Source organism: Trichoderma evansii (assembly GCF_050947405.1).
Source record: "Trichoderma evansii strain SZMC 28006 chromosome Unknown GGI43scaffold_3, whole genome shotgun sequence".
NCBI classification, from domain to species: domain Eukaryota; kingdom Fungi; phylum Ascomycota; class Sordariomycetes; order Hypocreales; family Hypocreaceae; genus Trichoderma; species Trichoderma evansii.
In genome coordinates this window covers 898,577-924,588 of record NW_028145203.1, presented here as the reverse complement: position 1 = coordinate 924,588, position 26,012 = coordinate 898,577, and the positions used below count along the sequence as shown (strand labels likewise).

At 48.4% G+C, this 26,012-nt stretch overlaps 13 protein-coding genes across 13 annotated transcripts; 5 read left to right on the top strand and 8 right to left on the bottom strand.

Moving 5' to 3' along the window:
• Positions 1–150: 150 nt before the first annotated feature.
• GGI43DRAFT_242121 (autophagy-related protein 22-like protein) lies at positions 151–2,668 on the bottom strand. The gene is made up of 2 exons (XM_083200704.1): positions 2,237–2,668; positions 151–2,084 (listed from the first exon to the last, which is right to left on the bottom strand). Exons 1-2 carry the CDS (start codon positions 2,508–2,510, stop codon positions 424–426), a joined length of 1,935 nt encoding a protein of 644 aa, XP_083064008.1. The 5' UTR covers positions 2,511–2,668; the 3' UTR covers positions 151–423.
• Positions 2,669–3,835: 1,167 nt separating this feature from the next.
• On the bottom strand, positions 3,836–4,284 carry GGI43DRAFT_380369 (DUF3602 domain-containing protein; the record flags this gene model as incomplete). The annotated part of the gene is made up of 2 exons (XM_083202970.1): positions 3,836–4,074; positions 4,146–4,284. 2 exons carry the CDS (start codon positions 4,282–4,284, stop codon positions 3,836–3,838), a joined length of 378 nt encoding a protein of 125 aa, XP_083064007.1.
• Positions 4,285–4,768: 484 nt separating this feature from the next.
• Positions 4,769–5,997, bottom strand: GGI43DRAFT_242117 (uncharacterized protein). The gene has a single exon (XM_083200703.1). The coding sequence runs from the start codon at positions 5,692–5,694 to the stop codon at positions 5,131–5,133; it is 564 nt and encodes a 187-aa protein (XP_083064006.1). The 5' UTR covers positions 5,695–5,997; the 3' UTR covers positions 4,769–5,130.
• GGI43DRAFT_242116 (Pyruvate/Phosphoenolpyruvate kinase-like domain-containing protein) lies at positions 5,998–7,589 on the bottom strand. The gene is made up of 3 exons (XM_083200702.1): positions 7,307–7,589; positions 6,691–7,222; positions 5,998–6,620 (listed from the first exon to the last, which is right to left on the bottom strand). Exons 1-3 carry the CDS (start codon positions 7,410–7,412, stop codon positions 6,302–6,304), a joined length of 957 nt encoding a protein of 318 aa, XP_083064005.1. The 5' UTR covers positions 7,413–7,589; the 3' UTR covers positions 5,998–6,301.
• An 89-nt stretch (positions 7,590–7,678) lies between these two features.
• GGI43DRAFT_395930 (glutaredoxin family protein) lies at positions 7,679–8,893 on the top strand. Its single transcript, XM_083204908.1, has 2 exons — positions 7,679–7,962; positions 8,020–8,893. The coding sequence occupies exons 1-2, from the start codon at positions 7,768–7,770 to the stop codon at positions 8,143–8,145; spliced, it is 321 nt and encodes a 106-aa protein (XP_083064004.1). The 5' UTR covers positions 7,679–7,767; the 3' UTR covers positions 8,146–8,893.
• Positions 8,127–9,921, bottom strand: GGI43DRAFT_395926 (HpcH/HpaI aldolase family protein). The gene is made up of 6 exons (XM_083204907.1): positions 9,505–9,921; positions 9,130–9,414; positions 8,960–9,052; positions 8,871–8,896; positions 8,509–8,776; positions 8,127–8,443 (listed from the first exon to the last, which is right to left on the bottom strand). The coding sequence occupies exons 2-6, from the start codon at positions 9,410–9,412 to the stop codon at positions 8,208–8,210; spliced, it is 906 nt and encodes a 301-aa protein (XP_083064003.1). The 5' UTR covers positions 9,413–9,414; positions 9,505–9,921; the 3' UTR covers positions 8,127–8,207.
• Positions 9,922–10,325: 404 nt separating this feature from the next.
• GGI43DRAFT_242175 (DNA-directed RNA polymerase II subunit RPB7) lies at positions 10,326–11,182 on the bottom strand. The gene is made up of 4 exons (XM_083200705.1): positions 10,829–11,182; positions 10,696–10,776; positions 10,463–10,632; positions 10,326–10,402 (listed from the first exon to the last, which is right to left on the bottom strand). The coding sequence occupies exons 1-4, from the start codon at positions 11,075–11,077 to the stop codon at positions 10,387–10,389; spliced, it is 516 nt and encodes a 171-aa protein (XP_083064002.1). The 5' UTR covers positions 11,078–11,182; the 3' UTR covers positions 10,326–10,386.
• A 793-nt stretch (positions 11,183–11,975) lies between these two features.
• On the top strand, positions 11,976–12,965 carry GGI43DRAFT_395923 (uncharacterized protein). The gene is made up of 3 exons (XM_083204906.1): positions 11,976–12,711; positions 12,779–12,862; positions 12,944–12,965. Exon 1 carries the CDS (start codon positions 12,020–12,022, stop codon positions 12,269–12,271), a length of 252 nt encoding a protein of 83 aa, XP_083064001.1. The 5' UTR covers positions 11,976–12,019; the 3' UTR covers positions 12,272–12,711; positions 12,779–12,862; positions 12,944–12,965.
• On the top strand, positions 12,476–13,884 carry GGI43DRAFT_242764 (2-hydroxy-palmitic acid dioxygenase MPO1). The gene is made up of 3 exons (XM_083200708.1): positions 12,476–12,711; positions 12,779–12,862; positions 12,944–13,884. The coding sequence occupies exons 1-3, from the start codon at positions 12,679–12,681 to the stop codon at positions 13,397–13,399; spliced, it is 573 nt and encodes a 190-aa protein (XP_083064000.1). The 5' UTR covers positions 12,476–12,678; the 3' UTR covers positions 13,400–13,884.
• A 2,957-nt stretch (positions 13,885–16,841) lies between these two features.
• On the top strand, positions 16,842–20,546 carry GGI43DRAFT_380362 (carbamoyl-phosphate synthase (glutamine-hydrolyzing) CPA2; the record flags this gene model as incomplete). Its single annotated transcript, XM_083202969.1, has 3 exons — positions 16,842–17,181; positions 17,317–20,375; positions 20,439–20,546. The coding sequence occupies 3 exons, from the start codon at positions 16,842–16,844 to the stop codon at positions 20,544–20,546; spliced, it is 3,507 nt and encodes a 1,168-aa protein (XP_083063999.1).
• Positions 20,547–21,135: 589 nt separating this feature from the next.
• GGI43DRAFT_431100 (uncharacterized protein) lies at positions 21,136–21,800 on the bottom strand (the record flags this gene model as incomplete). Its single annotated transcript, XM_083209378.1, has 2 exons — positions 21,136–21,602; positions 21,710–21,800. The coding sequence occupies 2 exons, from the start codon at positions 21,798–21,800 to the stop codon at positions 21,136–21,138; spliced, it is 558 nt and encodes a 185-aa protein (XP_083063998.1).
• An 883-nt stretch (positions 21,801–22,683) lies between these two features.
• Positions 22,684–24,143, top strand: GGI43DRAFT_242047 (uncharacterized protein). The gene is made up of 2 exons (XM_083200701.1): positions 22,684–23,396; positions 23,456–24,143. The coding sequence occupies exons 1-2, from the start codon at positions 22,875–22,877 to the stop codon at positions 23,864–23,866; spliced, it is 933 nt and encodes a 310-aa protein (XP_083063997.1). The 5' UTR covers positions 22,684–22,874; the 3' UTR covers positions 23,867–24,143.
• On the bottom strand, positions 24,143–25,927 carry GGI43DRAFT_242043 (uncharacterized protein). The gene has a single exon (XM_083200700.1). The coding sequence runs from the start codon at positions 25,803–25,805 to the stop codon at positions 24,420–24,422; it is 1,386 nt and encodes a 461-aa protein (XP_083063996.1). The 5' UTR covers positions 25,806–25,927; the 3' UTR covers positions 24,143–24,419.
• Between the last annotated feature and the right edge of the window lie 85 nt (positions 25,928–26,012).

The following is a 26,012-nucleotide window of genomic DNA, read 5'->3' as shown; positions in this document are numbered from 1 at the left end:
TGTTGGTAGGGCCAACGTCACATTAATTGGCATTAGTAGGCATTAGCAGCATCACTTAATTATAATAGAGACGTGGATTCAGAGTACATATACGTGCTCCCTACGTAGAGGTATCTGGCTGTGCGATCTTTATATCAAACACATGCAAACACAGCAAACCCGAGCGTGTCAACGTATCAAGATAGTCACCACTAATTCGGCTTTCGGAGAAATATAGGATGATGGCCAACTAGCATCCAAATTAAGCTCCATCACATTAAAGGTGCTACTAACTACGGCATATCCAAAGCTCACTAATCAACCGAAACGCCTACGCTATGCATAGGTTATGAATAGAGACCTGACTAACTCAAACAGACAAATAAAATAGCCAAAATCAAAGCACTCTAACCATTATAACGAAAATGAAGCAAATATCCAATCTCAGTGTCGGTTTGTTGTGTCCCCATTCTCTTCTGTGGCTTCATAGTCTGCCAACATGCCACGAGTCGTTTCCTCGTCGTCTTGCTCTCCCACTCCTCCTGCAGGGTCTTCCGTATCAAACGCCTCGATGGTCTCAGCGAGCTTCTCGCCTTCCATCTTGCCACGTTCCACGTTGATAAGCCAGATGAGAGGAGCAGGGAATCCAACAAGCGCGGCAAGAAACCAAAATGCAGGCCTGATGCTTCCAGTTTTGTCGATAATGGCACCGACAATGGCAGGCCCGAAAACGCTGGATCCTTTATCGGTGATTGCGTAGAGTGCATAAAAGGCGGCTTCAGATCCGGGTGGAATCAACTCGCCAAACAAGGAGCGACAGTAGCTGCTCAGACCTCCCATAACAAGACCATATACGGCTGCCAGAGGATACATTTCCCAAGGCTGCTGCAGTCCCATGACTCCCCATCGTTGAATGAATGGGAGGTAACCCAACAGTCCGTAAATGGGGATGAGCTCAAAGAGTGCAATGCAGACAAGAATCGTCTGATGGGGCTTCAAATTGAATGCCCGAGAAACCCACGACCAGCCAAAGGCGCCAAAGATTCCAGACATGGTGGAAATGACATTGATCATGCCCAAGGCCCACGGCTTCATGTGAAGCTGGGTTTTGGCGAATAAAACAGCAGTGGAAGACGTGGTGGCAATGGCATCCGACAGAAGAAACCAACCTCCCAGGAAGAGCATAATATCCAACAGTCGCCTTGCCAGCTGGACAGTGCGGAATAGAGATTTCCATGAGTACTTCAAGTATGTCCACCACGAGGGGCCGTTCTTCTGCCCTTGTACCGTAAGAGGTGGCCCAGGCCGAGGTCGAAGCCACATGGCAGAAGGGATAGTAAAAACAGACCACCAAGTTCCAACCATAAAGAGCACCACCCTCTGCGACCATGTCGTGTTTTTCATGGCCAAAAGGATGACGATAGAGACACACTGCACAAATAATGCAGCAATGTAGCCAATGCCAATACCAAAAGATGATATGCGCGTAGAAAGTTGAAGCTCTTTAGAAGTAATTTCCTCATGAGTGGCCACTCGCTTCAGCCCATATCTTGAAGGCCGGTCGTCCGCAGGTAGCAAGCCCGAAGTGGAGTTGACCATGGCTTCTTCTAGGTCATCAGTTGACTCTAAAGCTGGGTCGGCGAGAATAGGTGTCTCCGGTTGTGCGTACGCGTCCAATACTTCAGGGTGATTACGGACCATAAGAGGGAGGAATGAGTTGAGAAGAACAAACGACGCGCCAAAAGAGGTATTCGAGATGATCGTGAGCAAGGCCCCGAGCAGGTACGTAGTCTTATTAATGAAGATGAATGCCATCACCGAAAGTCCACCGAGCCAAGCAAATCCAAGAAGAAGCCGCTTTCTGTAGTTACCATGGTCCGCAGCACAACTGATACTAACGACGAGGAGCGCCTGTAGCAAGACGCTGACGGAAAAGGTATACATGGCAAAGCTTGCCGTGTTGATTTGGATGCCCAATACATATACGATGCACTGGCCATCATCCTCTGATTTGCTGTCGCTGGAGCCGCAAGGCTTGTCTGGGTTCGAAAGCAGAACGCCATTTTCTCGGGCGAGCGTCTCTAGGAGAATTGGGATGAATGAAGCTGGTGTCTCGATTAGCTCAGCTTTTGTTGGGAGCGGGAAGCTGACAGCAAGCAACAGCAATGCCAGGAGACCCCTTGGGTCCCAGATTATAAAAGAAAGCAAAGGGAGAGGCAAAAGGTATAATGGAATCAAAAAATAAACCTAGACGTACCAATTCCGCAAATAACATATGTCTCGGCAGCGAAGCCATACATGTACCATCCCCAAAGCTCCTTCTTACTAGTCGGTCTGGCGTCATGGCCCTTATAAGCCGGCACGCCTGGGCGCACGTCGCTGTCGAAGCTATCGCGGAGACTCATCTCCTCGTCGCTATCGGACCGCTCGTCGTCGGCCTCAAACGATGATGTTGCGTATGATCTTTTGGACAGAATCGAGAGTCCCGACCAGAACCGCCGTCCCTGAAGCTCTGGACGATGAGGCGGCATTGCAGCAGGCACGGGCTCGCAGGCAGCTAATCAATAGGCTGATCAGCGGCTGGACCCACGTGATTGACCCAGTCGGAAGCGGTACCTAATCTTGCTAATGCACCCCGCGCTTTGCTCTGCTAATTCCTAACAGCTAATAATGGCGGGCTCGCGAGAGGCCGAGTTGACGGGACGCTGGGACGCATCAGGACGTGAGATTCGGATATCGCACGTATGGCAAAGGGGGCTGACAGTGTGTGAGCTTGTCCTTTTATTTTAGGCGTCTTTGGCCCCAGCCTTTTTCTTGTTTGTGTGTGTCCTATTCCTGCTGGCGGTTGATGTGCGCTGCAAAGCCTGACTCGACCAGGCGTCTTCAGCAAGTCGATCTTGGCCTAGCTGAAGGATCTCTCTTCAGGCACCTGTTATTTCCGACGGGCGAGATGCAGCCCTTTATGTGCTTGCCACAGTCCCATGCGCTTCTGCAACATTCATCACAGCCCCCTCTGCATATCGCGCCTTCGTTGAGTGCGTCACATCGCCTACTCGCTCCAGTGTGGCCTTAGCGGCTGGGACTCTTCACTCACCGACCCCAGTAACGTCTGCTCTAATCATCGACATGTCTAAATATGGACTTAGTTGGCATCGCTTTGAGCACGGCTAAGCTTTAGCACTGATCGAGGTGGAGAGCTCTCGCGTCAGTGGCCCAGTTTAAGCTGCTATTCCGTAGCTAGCGAGAGACGCGCTCTTTTTGTGCAGGTCAGCTGAGGCGACAAGATGCTGTCTCGCAAATGGATTTGCCAGGTGCTAAGACAAATGCCAAAGCAATCCGTCTATTTCCTTGGAATGGTGACTTATTATTCCCGAATTTGACGTCCATGAGACCAAGTTGTACTGCTCCAGGGCGGTCCCCAAGTGGAGAGGCAATGGGCAGGGTTCGCTGACGATCCTGCCCGCCTGGGCATTGTGGCGTGATGGGAGTTTGGGGTGCTACATACAACCAACATGTTTTTGTGATTGCGCCAGATGTGAGGAGTCGGGAAAATTCGCCTGGCCAAGTAGGGTTTTGCACGCCATTGTGATAAGAAACTTGAAACGAGCTGACCTAAAAACTTTATTACGCCTATTACATGTATTATTTCGCATGTCATCCACCAGTGGCAGCACTGCGAGCTATACGGAGTACACCTTGATACAGGCAGCTAATAAGCCAGACAGATTGAAACTCAAAGCAGGATATCATAGGTAGCATACGCTCTCCAACCTTTATACTCCATTATTCGGCCAATAAACAATAGCCTTTAAACCCCCCCAACCCCCAACGGACTCTCTCTGTTGTCTCGAGAAGCTCAGTGTTTGAACACGCCAAACAACTTTGTCTTTAGCTTGTCTGCTAGGCCAACAGGCGCAACTGGGCGAGGCTTCGCTTCCGCGTGTTCGTCTTGGCCGTAGTGCTCATTGCCCGCACCGCCGCGGCCGGTGTGAAATCCCTGAGTATCCTGGCTTGGTCGAAAGGCCTCTTCCGGGATGGCATCTCCGTCTTTGCGTTGAGTTGCAGTGGTTCCAATGTCGGAGATGTTGCCAGCGCCTGTGTTCGTAAAGTCCTTGCTTAGCTAAAGTTTGGTTTTGATGATGAAGAATCGACAATGAAAGACATACCTCCTCGGCCAGAGCTGAATGCGCCGTCGCCATGGCTGCCCTCGACTCCAGATCGCACGACCTCGCCGTCAACGTATTTCGTATCGTCTGCGTCGATATTACCCGCTCCGCCGCGGCCGTGGGATACTTCAGCAGCCATGACAAGTCGTAGTTTACGCTCGAACAGGATGATTAGCTCTAATCAAAAGCTCTTGTAGTATGCTTGATTAAATATGCTCAGGTGTATTGCCTTATTTACGATAGGAATAAGACGTCCTACCATTTACAACTCACGGTGGCTTGGAAGCTCAGTGGCGCTGCCAATCCTTTATATCACAAGCCGTGACTTACATGCCGAGCGATAAGACAAAAATCGCGTGGGAACCAAGGCGCCGGATGCGCCACACGGCAGCCCGTGGCGGAAACTCAGGCGACAGAGGAGCAGCACCAGCGAATGAGAAGCTTGAATGCGCGCGAGGGAAATCCGTTATCAGTTCCCCCCAATGGTTCTCAGCCGCGGCCATCCCATTCCCATCCCATCCCATGTCTATCCTCCAAGAGATAACCTTTATCGCAGCTGTGCTTGCGCCAAGACCAATGGGGGAGCCAGTGAGATGCAGCGGGGCGCTGGCCAGTTTACGTACCTGAATTTGGTGACATCCAGTGACAGGGTTCCTTATCGATGATCTAAGAGCACCCACTATCAGAAGCACGCATCATGCTAGAGAGCTCAACGGGTATCCCGGATTCAGTAGGTATATAAAGATAAATAATAGGATTTATTTCTAAATTAAAAGAAGCCTAGCGGTAGATCTCGTGTCTTTCATGTAATACCATATAAGTCTATGGCACGAGATTTTAAGTTGGGGTTGCCAATGTATGTCCACGGGCACTCACAGAGCATGTCACATTCTCTCTAAACGTTGATTATTTCTTGTCCATAATGCACTGCCCAGCGGGAAGCTATCCTTGAGATTGGCGTATAAAACTCAAGTAGGAAATGGCACTAAAGCTCAGCGGCCACGCCGCGTCCTTGTGGTTCCTGTCCCTCGTACTTCAACAGAATTTCGGGTATCTCTACTGAAGAGTTCTGACCCCAAATATCCCAAAGCGCCTTCACATGATCCTCGGGTGTGTTGTCTCCCAAATAAAACCATTTCTCCCCAATCCTCATAACGTCCGCACGCACGTTCCGGGTACAAGCTGGAGCTTTCATCGTGGTAGCCTCCTTGCGATGGCCATGGTGCCAGCTACTCCCGTACAGCCTTTCCTCCGACCTAGCGCAAACCCAACCTCTCACGGTGATGAAGTCTGCTCCACATGTCCCGTCTTCCTTTTGGCGGCCAGCAACTATATCTTCCTTGACGCAATCTTCGCACGTAAAACCAGCGATCAGATATTCACCGTGACAGCAAGTGTCCGGGGCTATAGCATGGCAAAATGCAACATTGCCGCTACAGTCGCCCCATGCCCAGAGAGTCAACGTTCTGCTAGCTGCGGACGTAGCATGGGTCTGGAAACCAAGTAGTATGAGAATAATACTGGCTTGAGAGAAATACATTTTTGGCATCGCTGCTCTGGTTTGTTAGATTTATAAATTTTGGTTTAGTCGACATGCAAACCCAGAGACGAGACTGGGCTCTTTAAATGCGTATTTTCCCGAACCCCTTGCATGATATAGAGACATAGTCACCTTGTAGTATGTACTTCTATCACCGCTGTACCACACCAACCTCTCTTTCGCATGATTTATGTTTAGAAAGGCTACTAAATGACGATGAATGTCTTAGTATACAATCATACTACAACCACTCGAGTTAGTATACTGGTCGGCCATGTATACCTCGATTGGACAGGATCATACCCTGTCGGCCAGCCATATATTAGTACATACATGTTGGCTTAGAAGTGGATCCTGATATTAAAGGGCTTTATACGGAACGTGAGGCACCCATTTCTGCCTTCTAGCGCGATGAAAGGACTCCATCTCGAAATAAATTAATCGCTTGCTTTGGAATACCTTGTATCCTGATTTAAAGATTGCGCATCTGAGCTTAGAATTAGTGCTACCACATGCATATATCGAAACCAACATCATCTCTACACTTTATTGCCGTATTTCAAACGCTCTTGGGTCTACTGGTATTTTCTTTATATGACGGAAATCAATCCCCTAGCTATACTTTGCCAGCCCGGCCAATCTGGAGAATCTCGCCCGTCAGCTGCTCATCGCTTCGCAGAACCGGCCAAGAAGCTCCATCAGCCTTAACAAGAATAAGCTCTAGCTTGGTGCCGAGAATCTTGAATGACGATTTTTCCGTGTCGATTTCGCCAAATAGCGGCACGGTCGCCGTATATCGCTTGGGCGTGGGGTCGCTGGTCGTAAGATCCAAGTCAAGTTCCTTTCCCTTAAAATCGACCTTGGCTATCTCCTTCTTGATCTTCTTCAAGAAATATGACGCAATGACCTGTGTAGGGGTCTGGTAGAAGTCGTGCCTACAAGATGGTTAGGAGCTAGGGGTGTCGCCGTATATTGATTGGCTTTGAAGGCAAATAAGGGACTCACCTGACTGTGGTCAGAATCTCTTCGCTGCCTGATTCGGGCGTATCCTTCTTTCCACTGCCGACAAACAGATGCTTGTCCTTGGTCTTGCAGCCCTCAATCTTCATAAATTGGTCAAACTCTAGCACCCTCCTCTTGCAGCATGAATATCCTTTACTACCCTCGTGGAAAATAGGCACACCGGGGTGGTGCACACATTCTTCTCCGTCTCTCGCAGATCCCTTCTTATATTTGATGCTGCATCCCTTTCGGCGACACTCAGCTCCGTCGGGAATGTCCAAGCTCGGATCGTCATCCTCGGAATCTGGGGGCGGCGGAGGAGGAGTGGGAATGTGCTGTGCTGGTTGGATCGGCAGTCGAGCCGGAGCAGATACGCTGGCCTCTTCAATCTTCTTTGCCAAGGCAGCTTCGTCGATCTGAGGCTTCTCTTCCACTGGAGGGGGCTTCTCGGTAGTTGAATGTGTGCCCGTCGTACAAGGAGGAATCTCCATGAATTCGTCGAAAGTCAATACTCGGGGCTTGCAGCACTTCCATCCTATAAAATTCTTGATTTAGTATATAGTCCAAAGGGGCGAAAATACTATGCATATCGACAAAAACATAGAAGAAGCTATCGTACCTTTCTGCCCCTCGTGAAAGACAGGTGGACCAGGGTGGTAATGGCACTCCTCTTCTGGGTCAGTATACTCCTTGCCGCAGCCCTGGCGGACACATTTTTGCGCCATGGCGAAGGTAGACTATATTATACAATAGCTGGTATTACGAGCGAGAATGAACCCGGCTATCGTGCAACATGAAATTAAGAAATGTTAAAGCAATTGGGAGCTTTAGCTGTTCGGAGAAGTGGGTAGCTGATGGGATCTTCTAGAACTGTAAAGATGACGGAGCTGCTCGAGGTCTCTCACCGCTTTCCTATTTTGATGCGGGGTTCAAGATCTCGAAGCTGCTGCTTATCGGGTATGCAATTAAACCGTAGACTTCATCGGATGATAGTTTGAAACTCACTGAGTGAGATCTGGAGCGAACAAAGCGAAGCATAATTTGCGATTGGTGCGCAGTAGCTGGTGAGAAAAAAAAATCATGTTTGTAACCAGGCGTCTTCTGCACGCCTGCAGAATTACTTTATTTTCACGGGATGACTGCGGCCTGTGCACGCAAGCTAAAGGCGTCCTCTCCGATGTCTGGGATAAGCGGCCGTTTGACTACACAGAAGTAAATTTGGCAAAGCCAGAATTCAAGCATTGGAAGAATTTGTACGATTTCGATATTCCAGTCGTAAGTGATCCCTTTTAAGTAATAGCATGGTACACTATATTGATATGTATTGAACAGATACATGTTAGCAAATCAGAAGCTGCCGAAGAGGACGTTAATAAGACCGGAAAGGCCATCAAATTAATGCACCGCTTCACGGTAGAGCAAGTCGAGGCAAAGATGGATCAAGCTGAAGGCATCTAGCTTATCTTTCTAATCTATATACCCGTGTCAATGGAGGAGCATATACCAGACACGTGCCCGGTTTAATTTTTGGCAGTGGTAAGATACTGCTTGACTACATCCTCAAGGCCCATATAATCTGTGACGACGTGGACCATATCAAATCCTCGCTGCTGACACGACTTGGCGTGGGCACCGTTGAAAGTATAGATGCCACTTTTCTTGCCAGCTTTCTTAGCAGCGACTTGGACCTTTGAGATGGCCTCATCGAGCTCTGGGGGAATGCCAGCCTCGGTGACGCGGTGGCCGATGTTAATGCCTATAATTTATCGTTGGTGGTTAACAGCCGAAGCTTGTTGTAGTAAACTTTTGGGGCTACCTTACCAAGATCAAATGGACCAACGAACAGCACATCAATTCCCTTGACAGCAGCAATTTCGTCCACGGCCTCAAGGGCTTCTTTGGTCTCAATTTGGACCATAGTCAAGAGATTGTCATTGGCTTGGTTAAGATATTCGAGAGAAGAGATGGTGGCGCCGAACTGCTTGGCAGAATAAGGAGATCCGAAGCCTCGCTTCCCCAAGGGGGGGAATTTGGCGGCTTGGACTAGGTCCTCGGCTTCCTTGACGGTACGCAACAGCGGGACAAGAATCTGGGTTATAGGAGCTGTATCAGCATCTAAATCGCCTTTTGTGACTGTAATTCAATGCAAAGAAAAAGTAAAAAATGTTATATGAACTACTTACACCATGGGCACCACAGTCCAACGCACCTGGACGTTATGAAGTCAGCTTCATCATCATGATCCTAATATGAAAGATCAATGAAAACTTACGCTTTACCATCCATGGCTCCATCCCCGGGAGTCTAACAATGGGAGATACTCCCAGCGCCGCAATAGCTGGAACTGATTCATGCATTGCACGATCTATCAATCATTTAACACATAAGCTCATTTTCATCAAATTGCCATGTAATATCATAATTGATCCCAGTATGACATACCATCCAAGCTTCCATGCTCGCAATCTACCAGCACCCAATCTACGCCCGATTGCGCCAGTATCCTAGCGGGCGCTGCTCCAGGAATCATCTGCCAGCCTCCATAGGCAGGTTTGTTTGCATCGAACAAAGCCTTGAGCTTGTTGCCCTCTTTCACCGTTGCCTTTGCGCCGCCAGGCGTTGCTCCAGCTGCGATATAAGACATTTTAAATGGTGTACACTGTAGAACTGGCCTTTGCCGGAGTAATAAACGGGAAGTAGCAGTTCTTAGGAAGAATGAATTCATGCCTGCCACAAATCCAAAGGGAAGAGAGTACGAGAGGTCAGTATATACACATGAGAGTTGGAAGGCTGGGACTATACGTCAAGGGAACTAACTACTAATAGGTCAGGGCAGATAGAGCGTAGCGTTTCTCTCTCCGCAACAAACGATTGGACGATTTGCGTAAGAGGAGATAACGTTTCGAACAGTGAGATGTTTCGGGAGATAGATTCGGATCAGGATTATACTTACACTATGGAATTTCTGCTGACGCAAGAAGCAGGATTACACGATTACCGGGTATCGTACGGCGAGTGCGGGGGAGTACATTCGGAGGGCGTGGTCTCGCAGTGGGGGAAACGCAGGCTACATGCGGACCCTGTCGGATCCAAGAACGACGCCGGTGGGGAGTATTCCGTAATACTTACTCGTGAATTGAGGCTAATTGCTTACCTGTCGGTGGTGTTGATTTGTGTTGGGTTAATAATGGAAGTATTGCTGACTGTTAGCGTCTCGTGATGATGGTCCTACTTGTCGGCAGATGCAGATGCCAGATCCATGCACACGCGCAAGAACCAAAGCAGCTAAGATAAGTGCATTGATCTATCAAATTGCAGTGGTATTTACATATAAAACTGGGTTTGCTTCCAATTTGATTTTTTTGCCATTTTATTACGCCCAAAAAAAATTACATCCTTTGATTCTAGTTCAGTCCAATCTTGGAATCCAGTCTGCGAGAAGCAGAGCTTCGTGTCCGTGGTTCTATCGAAAAAGGGGAATCTTTGAACACGCGCGTCTGGTACTCTTTGAGTTTTTATCTCGAGAAAAGGGTGTTGTGCCGGTATTCCACGTGCACGAGTTGCCTAATCTCCCATGAAAAATTGACCCTGCCGTGAGCTGTTCCTTAGTGATTTTGCCCAGAAATCATAGGAGCGCAAAAACATCCGCTATGCTCAAGCTTGGTGAGTGTATCGAGATCAATGAATGTCTATAATCCATTAATCTTGAAGGCATCTGTTATTTAGTGTCAGTAAGGGACATATTCATGCGTCTTTCAACAGCTGTCCATCATACCCAAGGTAATCCTCTTTGATGCTTCCGATAGCCCACATTTCGCCGACTTCTGTTCGGGTACCAATAATCTTGACACGCACATGCGTACCCGGTTCGATGACGGTATCTTCGTTGTTAGTAAACTGCGGGGGTGTCGCGTTGGGGTCCCATTTGATGTCGCTGGGTATCAGCTGTGGTACTGTGAATCAGCGCAGTTCTAATAGCTCTATGGCATTGCCTGGGGAAAGACGCACATGAGCAGACACAAACAGTCTGAGGGGACCAGCTTGGGCGAAGAAACCCTGTGGATTGATGGAGTAGACAACGGCATCAACCTGATCAGGGTTAGACAACTGCTTGCCTCAGCGGGCGCAGGTTTCGCCTTACCGTCTCTCCTTTGAATGGCCGCCATACGACCGCGCGGTATCCAACAGTAAACTCTGCGAGTCCATTGCTCGGTAAGATCCGGCCTTCGGAAATGTCGAAGGTGTCCATGATAGAGATGATGTAGTAGCTGCCGGCGCAGGTACCTTCGACGTCCTTCAGCAACTTGCTCGTAACAAGGTCGTGCATGTTGCGGCCAAAGTAGGACGGATGCAGGGTGACCCTCCGCTCCATGTTGTAGAGGAAAAACATGATGGGCAGCCGGACAGATATGCGTGGTGAGAACGACAACGGGGGACGGCGTTTGCGAGTTGGGAGAAGAGCGATGAGTGAGCCGTCCAGAGAAGCCCCTTCAATTTCCCATACGAAGGCGTATCGGAGTCCCGTTTACTGGAAGCTTCGTATCCTAGAGGCGCACGAGCGCTGGATGGATAATCAATTGTCGACCGGCCAGGGAATGGAATGGAAGGCGAATCGAAATCGGTGGAAGGAAAGGGAGGTCGAGGAGAAGCCCAGCGGGGGCAGCGGGGGCGGCGACAGAGGGGAGGAATCAGAGGAGGAGACAAAGCCCTTGAAGCAGACGCAACACGCACAGTTGGATCTCTGCGCTTTCAAGTGTGCGTTGCTGGCTCCTCGGCTGGGGAAGTTGGTGGAAATGAGGATACTGGAGCGCGACGAGGCTGCGATGATTTGGCGACTGGCAAATCTTTGGGGGTTGCGCAGCCGGCGCTAAGGCTTGGTCTGTGCGCTATTCCCAGACGGGACTGCCGCGAGGGCCAGCGCAGCAGTCAATCGAAGATTTGAGCTTATTGGGTACAAGCTTTTTGGTGCTCGCCGCAGCATTGGACGAGCAGAAGATGCACGGCACTGTAGGCCGGCACGATTGGGGTAAGAGTCTCATTACTCCGCATTAAAGGCGTCTATCACATGCCTTTTTGCCCTTCGTGCAGTTTTAGCATATCGATGGCAAAGAGCTTGCATAAGGAGAGTGAAGAGAGCAGAGAGCCGCAGAGTGTGCTGTTTGACTACCTACGCATCTGTAGAGTCTGTCATACCAACGGGGATAAATTACTTTTCAAAGCTTAATAGTATCAACTAGTAGTATCTAAATATATCATCAATAATCAATAATAGCTGTAATGGCTAGGTAGGTATCCGACGTGGCGGCGATTTTCTTGTCTAAATTACTTGCTAATGCTGCCTCATGCGCGCATCTTCAGCCTTCCAAGGTACCTCTGCACGCTAGTAGTCTCGGCGGCAGCACGGGTACCTGGCGGAGACCGTCCGGCATCTAGCAGTTGGAGCAGCTCACCTATGGACCTCTGGAGCTCTTTGTTCCTTGCTGTCTCCTTTCTCTATCCCTTGCAGCTCCGGCTTACCAGACATTCGGTTATGCATCTTGCCTGTCAAACGGCGGCTTATGGCTGTTACAGTGGAGGAGGCTGAGCACGAGGCGCGCTGAGATGGTCCGAGGCTCCTAAATCCCCACCATTCTGAACCATCCACAGCAGCCTTTCAGTGGGGGACGCAGAGCTCTCAGCGCCTCGAACCTCCTGACTCTGACCCGGGCCATTTCGCTTCAACATCCTTTTCTTCCCTCATGCCGAACGAAATTCATTCGATGCCTCAGCCTCGACAAGCCGCTCTAACCTAACCTGCGCCAGCGTGTCTGTTCTCCGAGTCGCGTCCTGCGTTTTACTGCCTGCGGTCTCTCTGAGTTGTTCGACTGCGTCCGATTATCTCGTCTCACGTGCCAGCCGGTCGCGCCAATTCTTCGGACAGAACGGTACCTACTATCACATTTTGTTGAGCACCTCCCTCTCTGCCTCTGTCTCCTCTGCCAACCCCAAAAGATGTCGCTGGACCTGGAAAAGCACTTGACGTTTGTGAGCACATCTCAAATCTTCTCATAATTCTTTCGTTCTCCTACTAATAAATGAATTCCGCTCTCAGTATGGTGCATACCATCATAACAGCGTCAATGTGGCCATTCATATGATCTGCGTGCCTCTGCTCCTCGTATCAGGATTTGCTTTGGTATGTCCATCAGCCCCCTGTCAACTCGACGATGTCACCTCAATCAGCATCCTTACGCCCCTTTTTTACTCTCTGTAATAGGCCACGTATACGGGTACACTCATTCACACGCCCAGCTGGTTAACCGTCCCATATCTGGATCTCAATCTGGGCACCATCGGCGCTGTCCTTTATGCATCGCTCTATCTGCTGTTAGAACCGGTAGCAGGTTTTGTTTTGGCTGCTTTCTGCATCGGTAGCACAGCTTTCGTCAACTCATGGCACCTTCGTGATCCCACTTTGACCTTCCAGGTCGCCCTTGGGGTTCATATCGCATCCTGGATCGCACAGTTCATTGGCCACGGAGCTTTCGAGGGTCGCGCTCCTGCTTTGCTGGACAACCTGATCCAGGCCATCTTCCTGGCGCCCATGTTTGTCTGGCTAGAGATGCTCTTCAAACTTGGGTATCGACGAGAGCTTCAGGCTCGCGTCGAGAAAGCTGTCGTTAAGGAGATTGCCAAGTTCGAAACCGCGTCAAAGAATGGCAAGGCCAACTAAGCCAGTGCTAGCTGAGAGATATGAGCCCTGGGCCACATATCTTTGCCCTCGCTGGATATTTCGAGGCCCCTCAAATCTTCTACCAACCATACTTAAATCTGAGCCTTGTCCCCATTTCGTCATCAGTCAACACACGCCACTTTAACTTTAAATGAGATACAGCCTCTGACGAAAGGCCTCGGATTCACAATTCTCACATCTCAATAACTCAAACAGACAGAATTTAATATTGCAAGCAAGCGCTCTCAATCGCACTTTCATATGAGCCAAATCTGCAAAAAGTTTCCCCCCTTTTTTTCTATATTGTCGGTATAGTCGAGGTACCCCAAAATTATCAGGAGAAGTACGCTTTGGCTGCGCTTTATCAGAGATGCAGCCAAGGCATAGTATAATATTGTTCTTTTAGCCAATTTTCCCATCAGTTGACAGCTGTAAGCTGATGCGATAGTAACTCAGAAAAAAAATCATTAAAATTATATTTCCTCATATCCCTTTTCCTGCTGAGTACAAAGAGTTATGTATAACCCTGGCATCAAGCTCGTCTCTGTTACTTCTCATCTATGCTAAATCTTCTTGTTTGACTATTTTCTCCTGACATCTGCGGCTTTCTTCTAGATAGTGCGCATGCATTGCTTGTTTAGCCAGATATCCGAGCTCTCACATCTCATTCTTCCCGTGTCCCCCACATACTTCAAAGCATGACGACACATCATTGCTCCATAACTACTGGCATGTGAGGTATGTAAATATATGAGTGCTTGAGTACCCTGCAGACACACGAGATGTAAATCTCGAAATCATCGGAAATTCTTTGAAGGCACTATGGTGCAGAAGCAGCAACAATTATCTTACTTTGCATGGTTCCGAATATACCACATTTAGCAATGAATTTCGGCGATGAGCATTGTAAACAGGATAAAGGTAATTGAAGTATCAATACCTAGATATGTTGGAAGCCGGATGCGAGATCAAAATTAAGATGAATATACTCTAGTAGTATATTTCGAAACACGCCACCAAAGCGCAGAGCTGTCCCGGTAAATTTATGTAGCTAAGAGGCCAGAAAACGAACTCAAATACTATGGTAGCTACTATAAACATATCCACATTTATATTCTAAACAAATACAGAAAATAATGAATGAAAGAAATGCGCGATGAGAGATATTTCTTGTTTCTGGTTGGCAATGGCGCTGGCTAATCCGGGCTTCAACGAAGCATAGTGATATTAAATACAAGTCCCCTTTCAGAAATACATAAAAGGCTAGTGCTATTTTAGGCAATTCAATCAACAATTGCCAATAGACTCAAATCTTATTTCAGTTATATGTACATCTGGCAATAGAATTAGAAGAAGCACTACGTGGGGGTGGTTAAACGATGGTGAGGTTGATAGATGAGAGTAAAAGATGGGTCTAAGATTAAGAGAGACGGGCTTAGTTTTAGATTAGACTCTCAAAGTTTCAGGGCTAGAAAGCCATAGGTCGACTTAACGTACGGCTATCTGCATCCTCTCATACCTGTCTATATCTATTTATAGCTACCTGTTTATACAGATTTGTATCCAGCTATTCATATATGTTGCATCTACTTGTCTTTTATATCTACTTATATCTATCCGTATATACATACTGCTATTTTCAGAAGCCAGAGCCTGGTCGTACTCCAAAGCAGAGATAGTATATTCCAACCTATCCTTTCAGTCCTATACGCCCTGGGAACTCTCATACGGTTAAGCAATACCGGAATATCTGTCAAACCTGTGCTTTGCATTAAAGTCCATCTAGACCAATTCTACTGAGCTCGCCTCATTAAATACACAGGGCCAACTCCGCTACTGGGTAGTTTTACTGCATGCACTCTACTTTACCCAGCGTAAGTTCTGTTCGTATCAGTAGCCTTGGACTAATAAAGTAGCAGTTATCCAAAAGAAAATTGTGGAGGCTTCTCATGATATCTATTCCCTTCTTAATATGTTGTACTTGCTGATTGGTGCTTTTTTGCTTGCCAAGAAAAACAGGGACAGGGTAGCAATTTTTTTCATCTAGTTTTGCTGTGGGGGCAAATACATTCAAGGCGTACTGTACATTTGACGAGAATCCGAGTTTACTCCCCGAGATCTTGACATTCAATAGAGCTAATTTAACTCCGTATCCGAGTCATCTCTAACCCTCAAGATCCAATTGCGATACCGGAGCTAGAGGGGAAAAGGGCAAATAAATGAGAATGGGGGCGACAGCAGCTATGATCGGGGCGATGGTCCGTGCAGTCACCAATCCGGTATCATAGAACCAGGTTGCATTTGAAGGGACGCCAGATACTCTCCTCTGGGCTAGCGAGCCAGGATATCTTGGCTGCGAGTCTGAGTGCGGTATAGAGGAGGATTTGTGCTGCTTAAATCCTCCACATCCAGCTAATCGAGATATCTCTCAATTGGCCTACTGCTAGGGAGATGTGCGGCCTAGGGCTACAAGTCTTCCAGCCGCCGGCTTGATGCTCGCTCGCGCAGCCAACGAATGACAGGCCGTGCTAGTTTAGCTGCTAGTCAGCTAGTTTAGCTCATCTTGATAGGTGCCATTGCTGCTAGTAATAACCAGCAACAGAGTTACTAACAAGCCAAAAGCCAATTCGCTGATTGGGCTTGACAATCTCTCCTGGAGCCCTCCCCACAACGTCATTTCCCCTCTTAGTGTGGAAATTTTTCTCTTGATCAATATTCGAATGGGGCGCGTCAGAATCCATCTTGAATTGGATCTGGTGTTTTATCTCTCACCTAAAATAAGAGAAATCACATCGATCCTTATCTAATCAGTGACTCGTCCGTGCCTCCAGAATCGGCGGCCACTGCCTTTTTTGGTGCCAATTCTGGAAAGCTGTGCAACCTCTTAAACCCCACTATCTGTAAGTTTTTTCTTCTTCTCTTTTCTTTTCCTCTTTTCTTCTCTCCACCAGTCAGAAGAGTCATCAGTCCAATTGCACCTTGTGCATCACGCATCCAGCTCAATTACACTTGCTTCATTAAAATTTAGAGTGCCTTGTGCCTCGCTTTTACATCTTTGACTTGCCGTTACTTAATCCGCCTTTATGAACGGCCGCTCGTCGGAATTCACTTCTCAGGTATGTGGCTTTTTTGCTTCTGATATGACTACCTCATGTGGCTTGTGTGCATTTAAATGCCGCTTGTATACTTGAATACACAATTGTTAGTTTTAATTTATGTTTGGCAATAATACTAATGCTTTTTGTTTTACAGGACTATCTTTCTGGTTTGTATTACCATGAGTCACCCCTCATGATGCCAACTAACAAGCTTCACTTAGACCACCTGTGGAGGGCCTTGTCAGCTTGAAATAGCTCCCCCAATACTCGATTACTGCTTCTACTACCTGTGAATAAAACAAACAAAAGGACGGTGCAATTGCAGCATTGAGCCTCTAACCACAATGCCTGCGACTTTCTCTTCCGCGGCGCTAGCTGCCGCTCGAGCTCCGGTTTTGCTCCGAAATAGCACCCGCCTCCCTCGAACTCTCCCAACTCGCCTCTTCACCACCGCAGCTCTCCGGTCTCAGGCTAGAGCCTCACTTCAGTCAAACATCCCCAAGCGACTGGGCACAATTTCAATCCTTCGCCCGTATTCGGCAACTGCTCAGTCTGCCCCCAATCCCAAGGCCTACATTGATAGCGGGGTTATCAAGCCAAAGCAGACTGTTGATGTCAAGAAGGTTCTTGTCATTGGCAGTGGTGGTCTGGCCATTGGACAGGCTGGTGAATTCGATTACTCTGGTAAGTTTTCCTCCCTTGGATACTCTTCACTTTATGTATCTGCATGCTCTTTTATGAGTCGTGTTTGTCCACGTGACAAATGAAGAAAATGTCACAGGCTTAATAGTGCGCGTTGACTAACACATTGGATCACAGGAGCCCAAGCCCTGAAAGCCCTCAAGGAGGCCGGTGTCGCCTCTGTCCTTATCAACCCCAACATTGCTACAATTCAAACCAACCACACTCTTGCCGACGAAGTCTATTATCTGCCCGTCACTCCCGAGTATGTCAGCTATGTTATCGAAAAGGAGAAGCCCGATGGCATTCTCCTCTCCTTTGGTGGCCAGACTGCCCTCAACCTGGGTGTCCAGATGCAGCGACAGGGCCTGTTCGAGAAGTATGGCGTCAAGGTTCTGGGAACCAGTGTGAGGACACTGGAGCTCAGTGAGGATCGAGACCTCTTCGCTAAGGCGCTTGAGGAGATCAACATTCCTATCGCCAAGTCCATTGCCGTCGGCACTGTCGATGAGGCCCTCAGCGCCGCCGACAAGATTGGATACCCCATCATTGTCCGCGCTGCTTATGCTCTCGGTGGTCTTGGTTCCGGTTTCGCCAACAACGAGGAAGAGCTCCGCAACATGGCTGCTCGATCTCTCACTCTTTCTCCCCAGATTTTGGTCGAGAAGTCGCTCAAAGGATGGAAGGAAGTCGAATATGAAGTTGTCCGAGATGCCAACAACAACTGTATCACTGTCTGCAACATGGAGAACTTCGATCCCCTTGGAATCCACACCGGTGACTCTATTGTTGTTGCCCCCAGTCAAACTCTCAGCGACGAGGAATATCACATGCTTCGTACCGCTGCCATCAAGATTGTCCGTCATTTGGGTGTTGTGGGAGAGTGTAACGTTCAGTATGCCCTCCAGCCTGATGGCCTCGACTACCGTGTTATCGAAGTCAATGCCCGTCTTTCGCGATCTTCTGCGCTTGCCTCCAAGGCTACTGGATACCCTCTCGCTTACACCGCTGCCAAGATTGGTTTGGGACACAGCCTTCCCGAGCTTCCCAACGCTGTTACCAAGACTACCACGGCCAACTTCGAGCCCTCTCTGGACTATATTGTCACCAAGATTCCTCGATGGGATCTGTCCAAGTTCCAGCACGTGAAGCGCGATATTGGCAGTGCTATGAAGTCGGTTGGGGAAGTCATGGCCATCGGCCGAACCTTTGAAGAGTCTTTCCAGAAGGCTATTCGTCAAGTTGACCCCAAGTTTGTTGGCTTCCAGGGTGACAAGTTTGATGATCTGGACTTTGAGCTTCAAAACCCTACCGATCGCCGATGGCTTGCTGTTGGACAAGCTATGCTTCACGAAAACTACTCTGTTGAGAAGGTTCACGAATTGACCAAGATTGACAAGTGGTTCCTGTATAAGCTTCAGAACCTTGTGGACTGCACTCGTGAACTTGAAGCTGCCGGTGGCCTTGAAGCTCTGCAGAAGGATCAAATTCTCAAGGCAAAGAAGCTGGGTTTCTCTGATCGACAAATCGCAAATGCCGTTAAAAGCACGGAAGATGAGGTCCGAGCCCGCCGTCTCAGCTTCGACATCCGCCCTTGGGTGAAGAAGATTGATACCCTCGCTGCCGAATTCCCTGCTGACACCAACTATCTGTACACTACTTACAACGGTTCTTCTCACGATGTTACCTTCGATGACAAGGGAAAGATTATCCTTGGTAGCGGTGTCTACCGTATCGGTAGCTCCGTCGAATTCGACTGGTGTGCTGTCAGCGCTACCCAGGCTCTCCGACAGATGGGCGAGAAGACAGTGATGATCAACTACAACCCTGAGACCATGAGCACTGATTACGACGAGGCTGACAGACTCTACTTCGAAGAGCTGAGCTATGAGCGTGTCATGGATATCTACGAGTTGGAGAACGCTTCCGGTGTCGTTGTCTCTGTTGGTGGCCAATTGCCGCAGAACATCGCTCTTCGCCTTCAGGAAACTGGCGGCGCCAACGTTCTCGGAACTGACCCCAAGGATATTGACAAGGCTGAAGATCGTCAAAAGTTCTCTGAGATCCTTGACAGCATTGGCGTTGATCAGCCAGCTTGGAAGGAGCTTACCTCCGTCAAGGAGGCTGAGGAATTCGCTGATCAAGTGGGTTACCCCGTTCTGGTTCGCCCCAGCTACGTCCTGTCTGGAGCTGCCATGACTGTAATCCGCAGCCAGGAGGACCTCAAGGATAAGCTTGAGGCTGCTGCCAATGTTTCACCTGACCACCCCGTTGTTATTACCAAGTTTATCGAGGGCGCCGAGGAGATTGATGTTGATGGTGTTGCCTCTCAGGGTAACTTGATTCTCCACGCCGTTAGTGAGCACGTTGAGCAAGCTGGTGTTCACTCTGGTGACGCTACTCTTGTTCTCCCTCCTGTCAACCTCGATTCTACCACCATGGAGCGCCTCAAGGAGATTGCCCGGAAGGTTGCCAAGGCGTGGAAGATTACTGGCCCCTTCAACATGCAAATCATCAAGGCTGAAAACCCCGAGGGTGGCGAGCCTCTGCTTAAGGTTATCGAGTGCAATCTCCGTGCTTCTCGATCATTCCCCTTTGTCAGCAAGGTCCTTGGAACCAACTTCATTGATGTCGCTGCTAAAGCTCTTGTTGGCAAGAACGTCCCCGAGCCCACTGATCTCATGACTGTTAAGCGTGATTACGTTGCTACCAAGGTGCCTCAGTTCTCTTGGACTCGTCTCGCTGGTGCAGACCCCTTCTTGGGCGTTGAGATGTCTTCCACTGGTGAAATGGCCTGCTTCGGAAAGGATCTTGTTGAGGCTTACTGGACTTCCCTGCAGTCTACCATGAACTTCCGCATGCCTGAGCCAGGTGAGGGTCTGCTGTTCGGTGGCGAGGTTAGCAAGTCTTGGTTGACTCAGGTCGTCGACTATCTTGCTCCTCTTGGATACAAGCTGTATGCCGCTGACAACGCCGTCAAGAACTTCATCGAGACCAGCTCAAAACACAAGGTCGATGTTGACGTCATTGAGTTCCCTACCGATGACAAGCGTGCCCTTCGTGAAGTCTTCCAGAAGTATGACATCCGTGGAGTTTTCAACTTGGCTCTCGCCCGTGGCAAGACCACCTCAGATGTTGACTATGTCATGCGCCGAAATGCCGTCGACTTTGGCGTGCCCCTGTTCATGGAGCCCCAGGTAAGCTTAACTATATAACCCCTGCTCAAAGATTGATAGGACCTGTACTAACTGTCGAAATAGACCGCTATCCTCTTTGCTCAGTGCATGAGCGAGAAGCTCCCCCGTCCCGAAGGTATCCCCTCGGAGGTCCGGGCTTGGTCTAACTTCATTGGCGGCAAGCCCCTGTAAATTATATACCCTTTGCACTGTCTCGGCTTTTCTGCATAGATAGGAAAGCAGAGATGTGAGCTGGCGTTTATCATTTATTTTGTATACTTGGACCTATTTCTTTGTTTTATAATATCATATAATGAGCCCTTGGTCAAAAACGGGCGCCATCTACAGATATGTAGATGGGAGGAGAAAAGGTCGGATACTGGACGGACGGACGGATGGATGGATGGATAGGAGAAAGGTGTAGGAAGACCAAAAAAAATAGTGACGGGCGTTTTTTCCAAGATCTTTTAACAGAAAAGATTTGTTGTCTAGAAACATAGGTAATTGACTTTATTCTAAAGTATGTGTTTACTAAATCACTCGTGTTTTATAACTTGTCATACTATATTAGCCACACAATCACGTTTGGCGTATCAGTAGATTTTGGAAGTTTTATTGTATCAGCATCTGCTGAATTGAGGTCTCGTTTAATTCGGTTTCTAAGAAATTATACTGTTCGAACCTGTTGCGACAAACCATCCTCGTATATTCATATTTCTTTCAAACATTGGCAACCAGCGTTTTCATCACCTCTTGTTGACTCTAAACTGCCATTTCAAGTCTATATGCCATTATCCTCTTGCTCTGCCATCCTGTTATTGAGACGGTCGGTCTCATTTTCCACCACTGCAAGGCGTACATTTAATAATTTGATAAAATCTTTTTGCGCTAGAGAAACACTTTGTTGCTCATTGATGGCACGCTGCTGCTTGTTAGTAGCACTGCCTTGCAAAAACACCAGTTTTTCTATATTCTCTAATCGAGTTTGTAGCATATTTGTCTTCTCCAACTGCGCCTTTTGGAATGCTTGAAATTTAGCATCTAGCTCTCTAATCTGGGTGGATAACAGCGCTGCCTCTGTTGAAAGAAAGTTTGGCATTGGTTCTTCTGAGGTCAAACGAAGAGATTTGGCGGTTAATGCGCTGCGTTCGTCGGAATTATTGCTCAGTTGGGAGTCGGATGTAGGAACAGTAGGAGTCGTTGGCGTTGTGATCTGGTGACCAGCTTTGCGTTCGGTGCTCTCTGTCTCTATATCATGATTTTAGTTCTGGTTCTATTATTATTATTATTATTATTATTATTATTATTATTATTATTATTATTATTATTATTATTATTGTCGATCAAATACAAACCTAGCTTTCTGACATAGGAACTCAGTATTTGGGAAAACAACTGTTCCTTACGCGATGGAGAGAGAAATCGCTCTGTATGGTTCTCTGCCATGGTTGCGTTTTACAAGTTGGAAACAAATAATAGTGGACGTAAAATTGGTGAATAATGTGAAGAAGATGATAATGATGAAGAAGAAAAAGGAAGAGATTTGAAGAGAACCGAGAAGAGTTTATATGGATGGTACTTGAAACCTGTCAGTTGCAAGCCAGGTATCTGACAGGTACCTGCCCGTTACCATAAGTAAACTAACCATGGGTTGCAATCGCATGGTTTTAGAATACAGCCGTTTTATAAACCATTGCTATATAGTATCTGCATTCATATGATCCATAGCGTATTTAAAACAACATATCATCTCGCGATAGTGGGCCGTTTAGAATGGCCAACGGGTTTGAGGATAAATAGTCTTGATTATATATTTACAGTAATATGATACACAAGTATCTATACACTCATAACAGGTGCCAATAGCACTTGGCTTGTAAAACTTTATTTATTATACGGCTGTAGCTTGTGTTTGTTTGTTACAAAGCTGCTGTAAGATGTTTGTAGGGGGTATAAGAAAAGAAGATACAGGAATGAAGCGTGAACCAAGTAGATAAACTAGACGGTAATTAAGACAACGCAGATGGTGCAGCAAGACGCTATAGATTTGCCTGTCCAACTGCTTCAAGTCGATAGCTGAGCTGGTTCGCATGCATGTCTTGGAATTGACTGCCAGTTGCCAATCCCATCCCCACATTTACCTTCTGGAAAGTCACGTGCAGGGCCTGCCTCGGCCTTGAGATCGCCGAAGGTGCAGCGCATGGGAGTAGCTACCGGAGCTAGTCTCAAGTACAACACAAGCAACAGCTGGTTGCAGCTTATCGGTTTTTAGTGCCAGCAACAGCCGTTTCTTGAGCTGCCCCTCCCGTTCGTCAACCCTCGTCATTCCATCAACACCATTCCAATATAGGGCGAGAGAGAGAGAGAGAAAAAAAATAGTAAAAGACCCGGCATTTGATTGTCTTTTCCTTTTTATTGGCGCCTTGCACGAGCTGCACTGCAATTGCAGTTTCGTCTTTTTTCGTATCCATTGCTTATCGCCTTTTTTGTTTTGTCGAAGCTCCGTCCGATCCTGTCAAGATGCTGTCATCGGCTGCCCTCACGGCCGCTCGTCGCGTGCTCACCAGCACCGGCGCAGCAGCTCCGTTGCGCCAATCCGTCGCTGTTGCAGCTCGCGCACTTGTTCTGCGTCCGGCGGCGCCCTCTCTGCGCCTGATTAGCACCTCAGCGCCTATGCGCGCGGCCGCAGCGAAGGCGACCAAGTCCAAGTCAACAAAGAGCTCCACCAAGAAGCCGGCCAGCAAAAAGTCAGCAAAGCCCAAGGCTAAGAAGCCCGTTAAGAAGAAGGCTGTGAAGAAGAAGGTCGCGGTCAAGAAGCCAAAGAAGGCACCGAAGAAGAAGGTGTTGACGGACGAGCAGAAGGACAAGCTCGAGATCAAGAGGCTCAGACAGATGGCGCTGCTGAAGGGACCGACTTTGCTTCCGGAGACAGCATGGAACGTGTTCATGGTCGACAACGTCCGTGCTGGAGAAGGCAGTCTCGTGGACAAAGTCAAGGCCCTTGCCATTAGCTTTAAGAACTTGCCCGAGGCCGAGAGAGAGGTAAGCTGGCTCCTCCCTTGATCTGATTGGTTATGAGACTAACTTTTCTTGTGTTTCAGCGCATGGCATCAGTCGGTCACTCCAACAAGATTGCCAATCAAGTAGCGAAGAAGAAATGGATCGAGTCTTACCCCCCCGAGGCAATCCACGCTGCCAACTTGGCTCGTCGTCGCCTGGCTCGCAAGACAGACAAGTCCAGAACTTACCTCATTCACGACGAGCGCATTCCTCAGCGCACTGGATCTGGCTTCACATTTTTCATCAAGGAGCACTTTAGTGACAATGAGGGCTCGCCCAAGGATGCCATGCGCAGTCTCAGCGAACGCTGGAAGACTCTGAGCAACGAGGAGAAGGCCCCTTACCTGAAGAAAGCTGCTGACATTGCCGAGGTCTCGGGAGCGCAGCTGAAGGAGCTGAGAGAGAAGGGCGCCAAGTACTGGAAGGAGAAGCTTGCTTCAGCCAAGGCATAAGCTGTCTGGTAGTAAATGATGATATTGTATGTTATAAGCGAGTAGAGGAGCTACTTTTTCTTTTTTTTTGGGCCATGTCACTTGTCTGTATTTGTTATGGTATATCTATCCCTTGGTTTTGGGCTGGTGATAGGAAAGGAGAGGGACAATGGAAGTGCGAAAGCGAAGAAAATAAAATGCCGGTCGGTTTCCTTTATTCCTGTTCTGCTTAATCTTTAGCGATGTGTCTTTTGCTGCGGACTGATGTGGTGTATTGATCGCTTGTGTATTGTATGGATGTTAACTATTGAACGCTATTTCTTGTATATAACAATAGTCTTTAGCAAGGAGAAGAAAAGGTAGAGGGCGAAGTATATATATATAACTATTTCCACTTCCTTGAAACGACACCCATCCAATATATTCAATATGAGAGCTCCCCAGCGCCATCCTTATAAACCACGCAATGTTGTATGTCAATTGATGGTTGCGATAACAACTCCAGTACCTTTGATAAATAATTCGTTTACAACAATTCAAGCCATCTTATAGTAAGTAGCAGAACATGCCCTTACTACTTCTCCGTGGGAAGCACTTCTATAACAACTTCCCCATCGCCATCGATCCATTTCGCACCAGTCGCTTTCAGATGCCTGCCGCTTGCAAGATACAGCAGCAGATACGTATGCTTGGCGACGTGAGCCCAGCAGTAGAGGCGGATCCAGCCATGCGTCTCGTTGCGGCGGCACCATGCACCCCAGCCAGCCAGGCCGCTACGCAGGTAATTGGCCAAGAAGGTCCAAGCTTCGCCTCGGGTGTCTTGAGACCAGCTGGTGCAGTCGACGAGCCAATAACCTCGTTCAAAGGGATCGGTCGGGCGGTTTTCCTTGGGGCGATAACGCGATGATAGATCTCGTGCCAACTTGGCTAGCTTGTCAGATACTAAATCTGAGGGCTCAAGATGCACGATTCCGGTAGGAGGAGTTGGTGGCCGGATCTCCAAGTCATTTGGATCTTTGACTGCGATTGGTGAGGACGCTACTGGCTGTTTCCACCCCGATGGTCCTGTATCACTCGCACTCCGATGGAGATTCGCTCCCACGGCTTCTTCATCTGCAAGTCCCTTATGACGTTTTGATAGAGGCGGTGCAGATTCAGCTCTGAATGAGGCGGCTGCTTCTGAAGCTGTGTCAATCGCGCTGCTTGATATATATATAGTCTCATCAATTACAGTTGCCGAGGGTTCCTCTCGCATCCGTGTTAGAGCACTAGGTACTCGAGGCGTGACGGGAACGATCTTGGCGTTGTCTCTGTATCCAAGCGATTGACTTGCAGCTTCGTCCACGTCAGGAGGAATTGGAATGGATGACGGGATGTGCACCTCAAAAGGGCTAACTGATGAATCTGACCGATCTGCTGACGAGGGTCTAGGCTGCGAGGAGGGAGGCAAGTTTCTCAGATAGTGCTCCAGAACCCTTGTCGGAGAAGTGTGGCGCAACTCAACGTCTGGTAAAGGATACGAATCATTGATCTGACTTGGAGGAGCTTGCCAAGAAGATGTGTTTTGCGTTGCGAGTTGAGTCGAGAGAAGCCCTTCATCGTCGTCTTCCCTCAGAGATGTATCTTCTGGACTAGGCTTCTCCTGTAGTGGTGGTGAGAAACGGTTATCGTATACGCTTCGAAAGCTTAGATCTTGAGATTCCGGGACCCATGGCTGCCCCGATGGCACTGTTGCGAAATCTATGGCTCTTGGAGCTCCTTCTTCGGCAGCATGGTGCGGTCTTTCACGTTGAGGCTCCAGTGAGGGAACTGATGAGACGGCAATATGGCAACGGGGCTGAAAGGAAAGATATGACTGTGCGAGCTGCCTGTATGCAGTGTCGTCTGCTGTCCTGCTTGGCGCAGTGACGTGAACTAAGATCTCGACATCCGGGGTCTGACCCTCCCGTCGGGCTGCCATTGGGTGTCCAGTATGTGACGTTGAGCTACAAAATAGGGCATGGCGAAGAAGAAAAAGAGACCATTACTCTTGGCCTATCGGATGAAAGGAGTTGGAGTTTTGCTCAGTGTAGTGAAATAGCAGAGGAGCGGATGTAGTTGGATGATGCGGACGAAGCACGACGGTGGATCATTTATACATGTTGCAAGCCTGGAGTAGTCCCGCCTT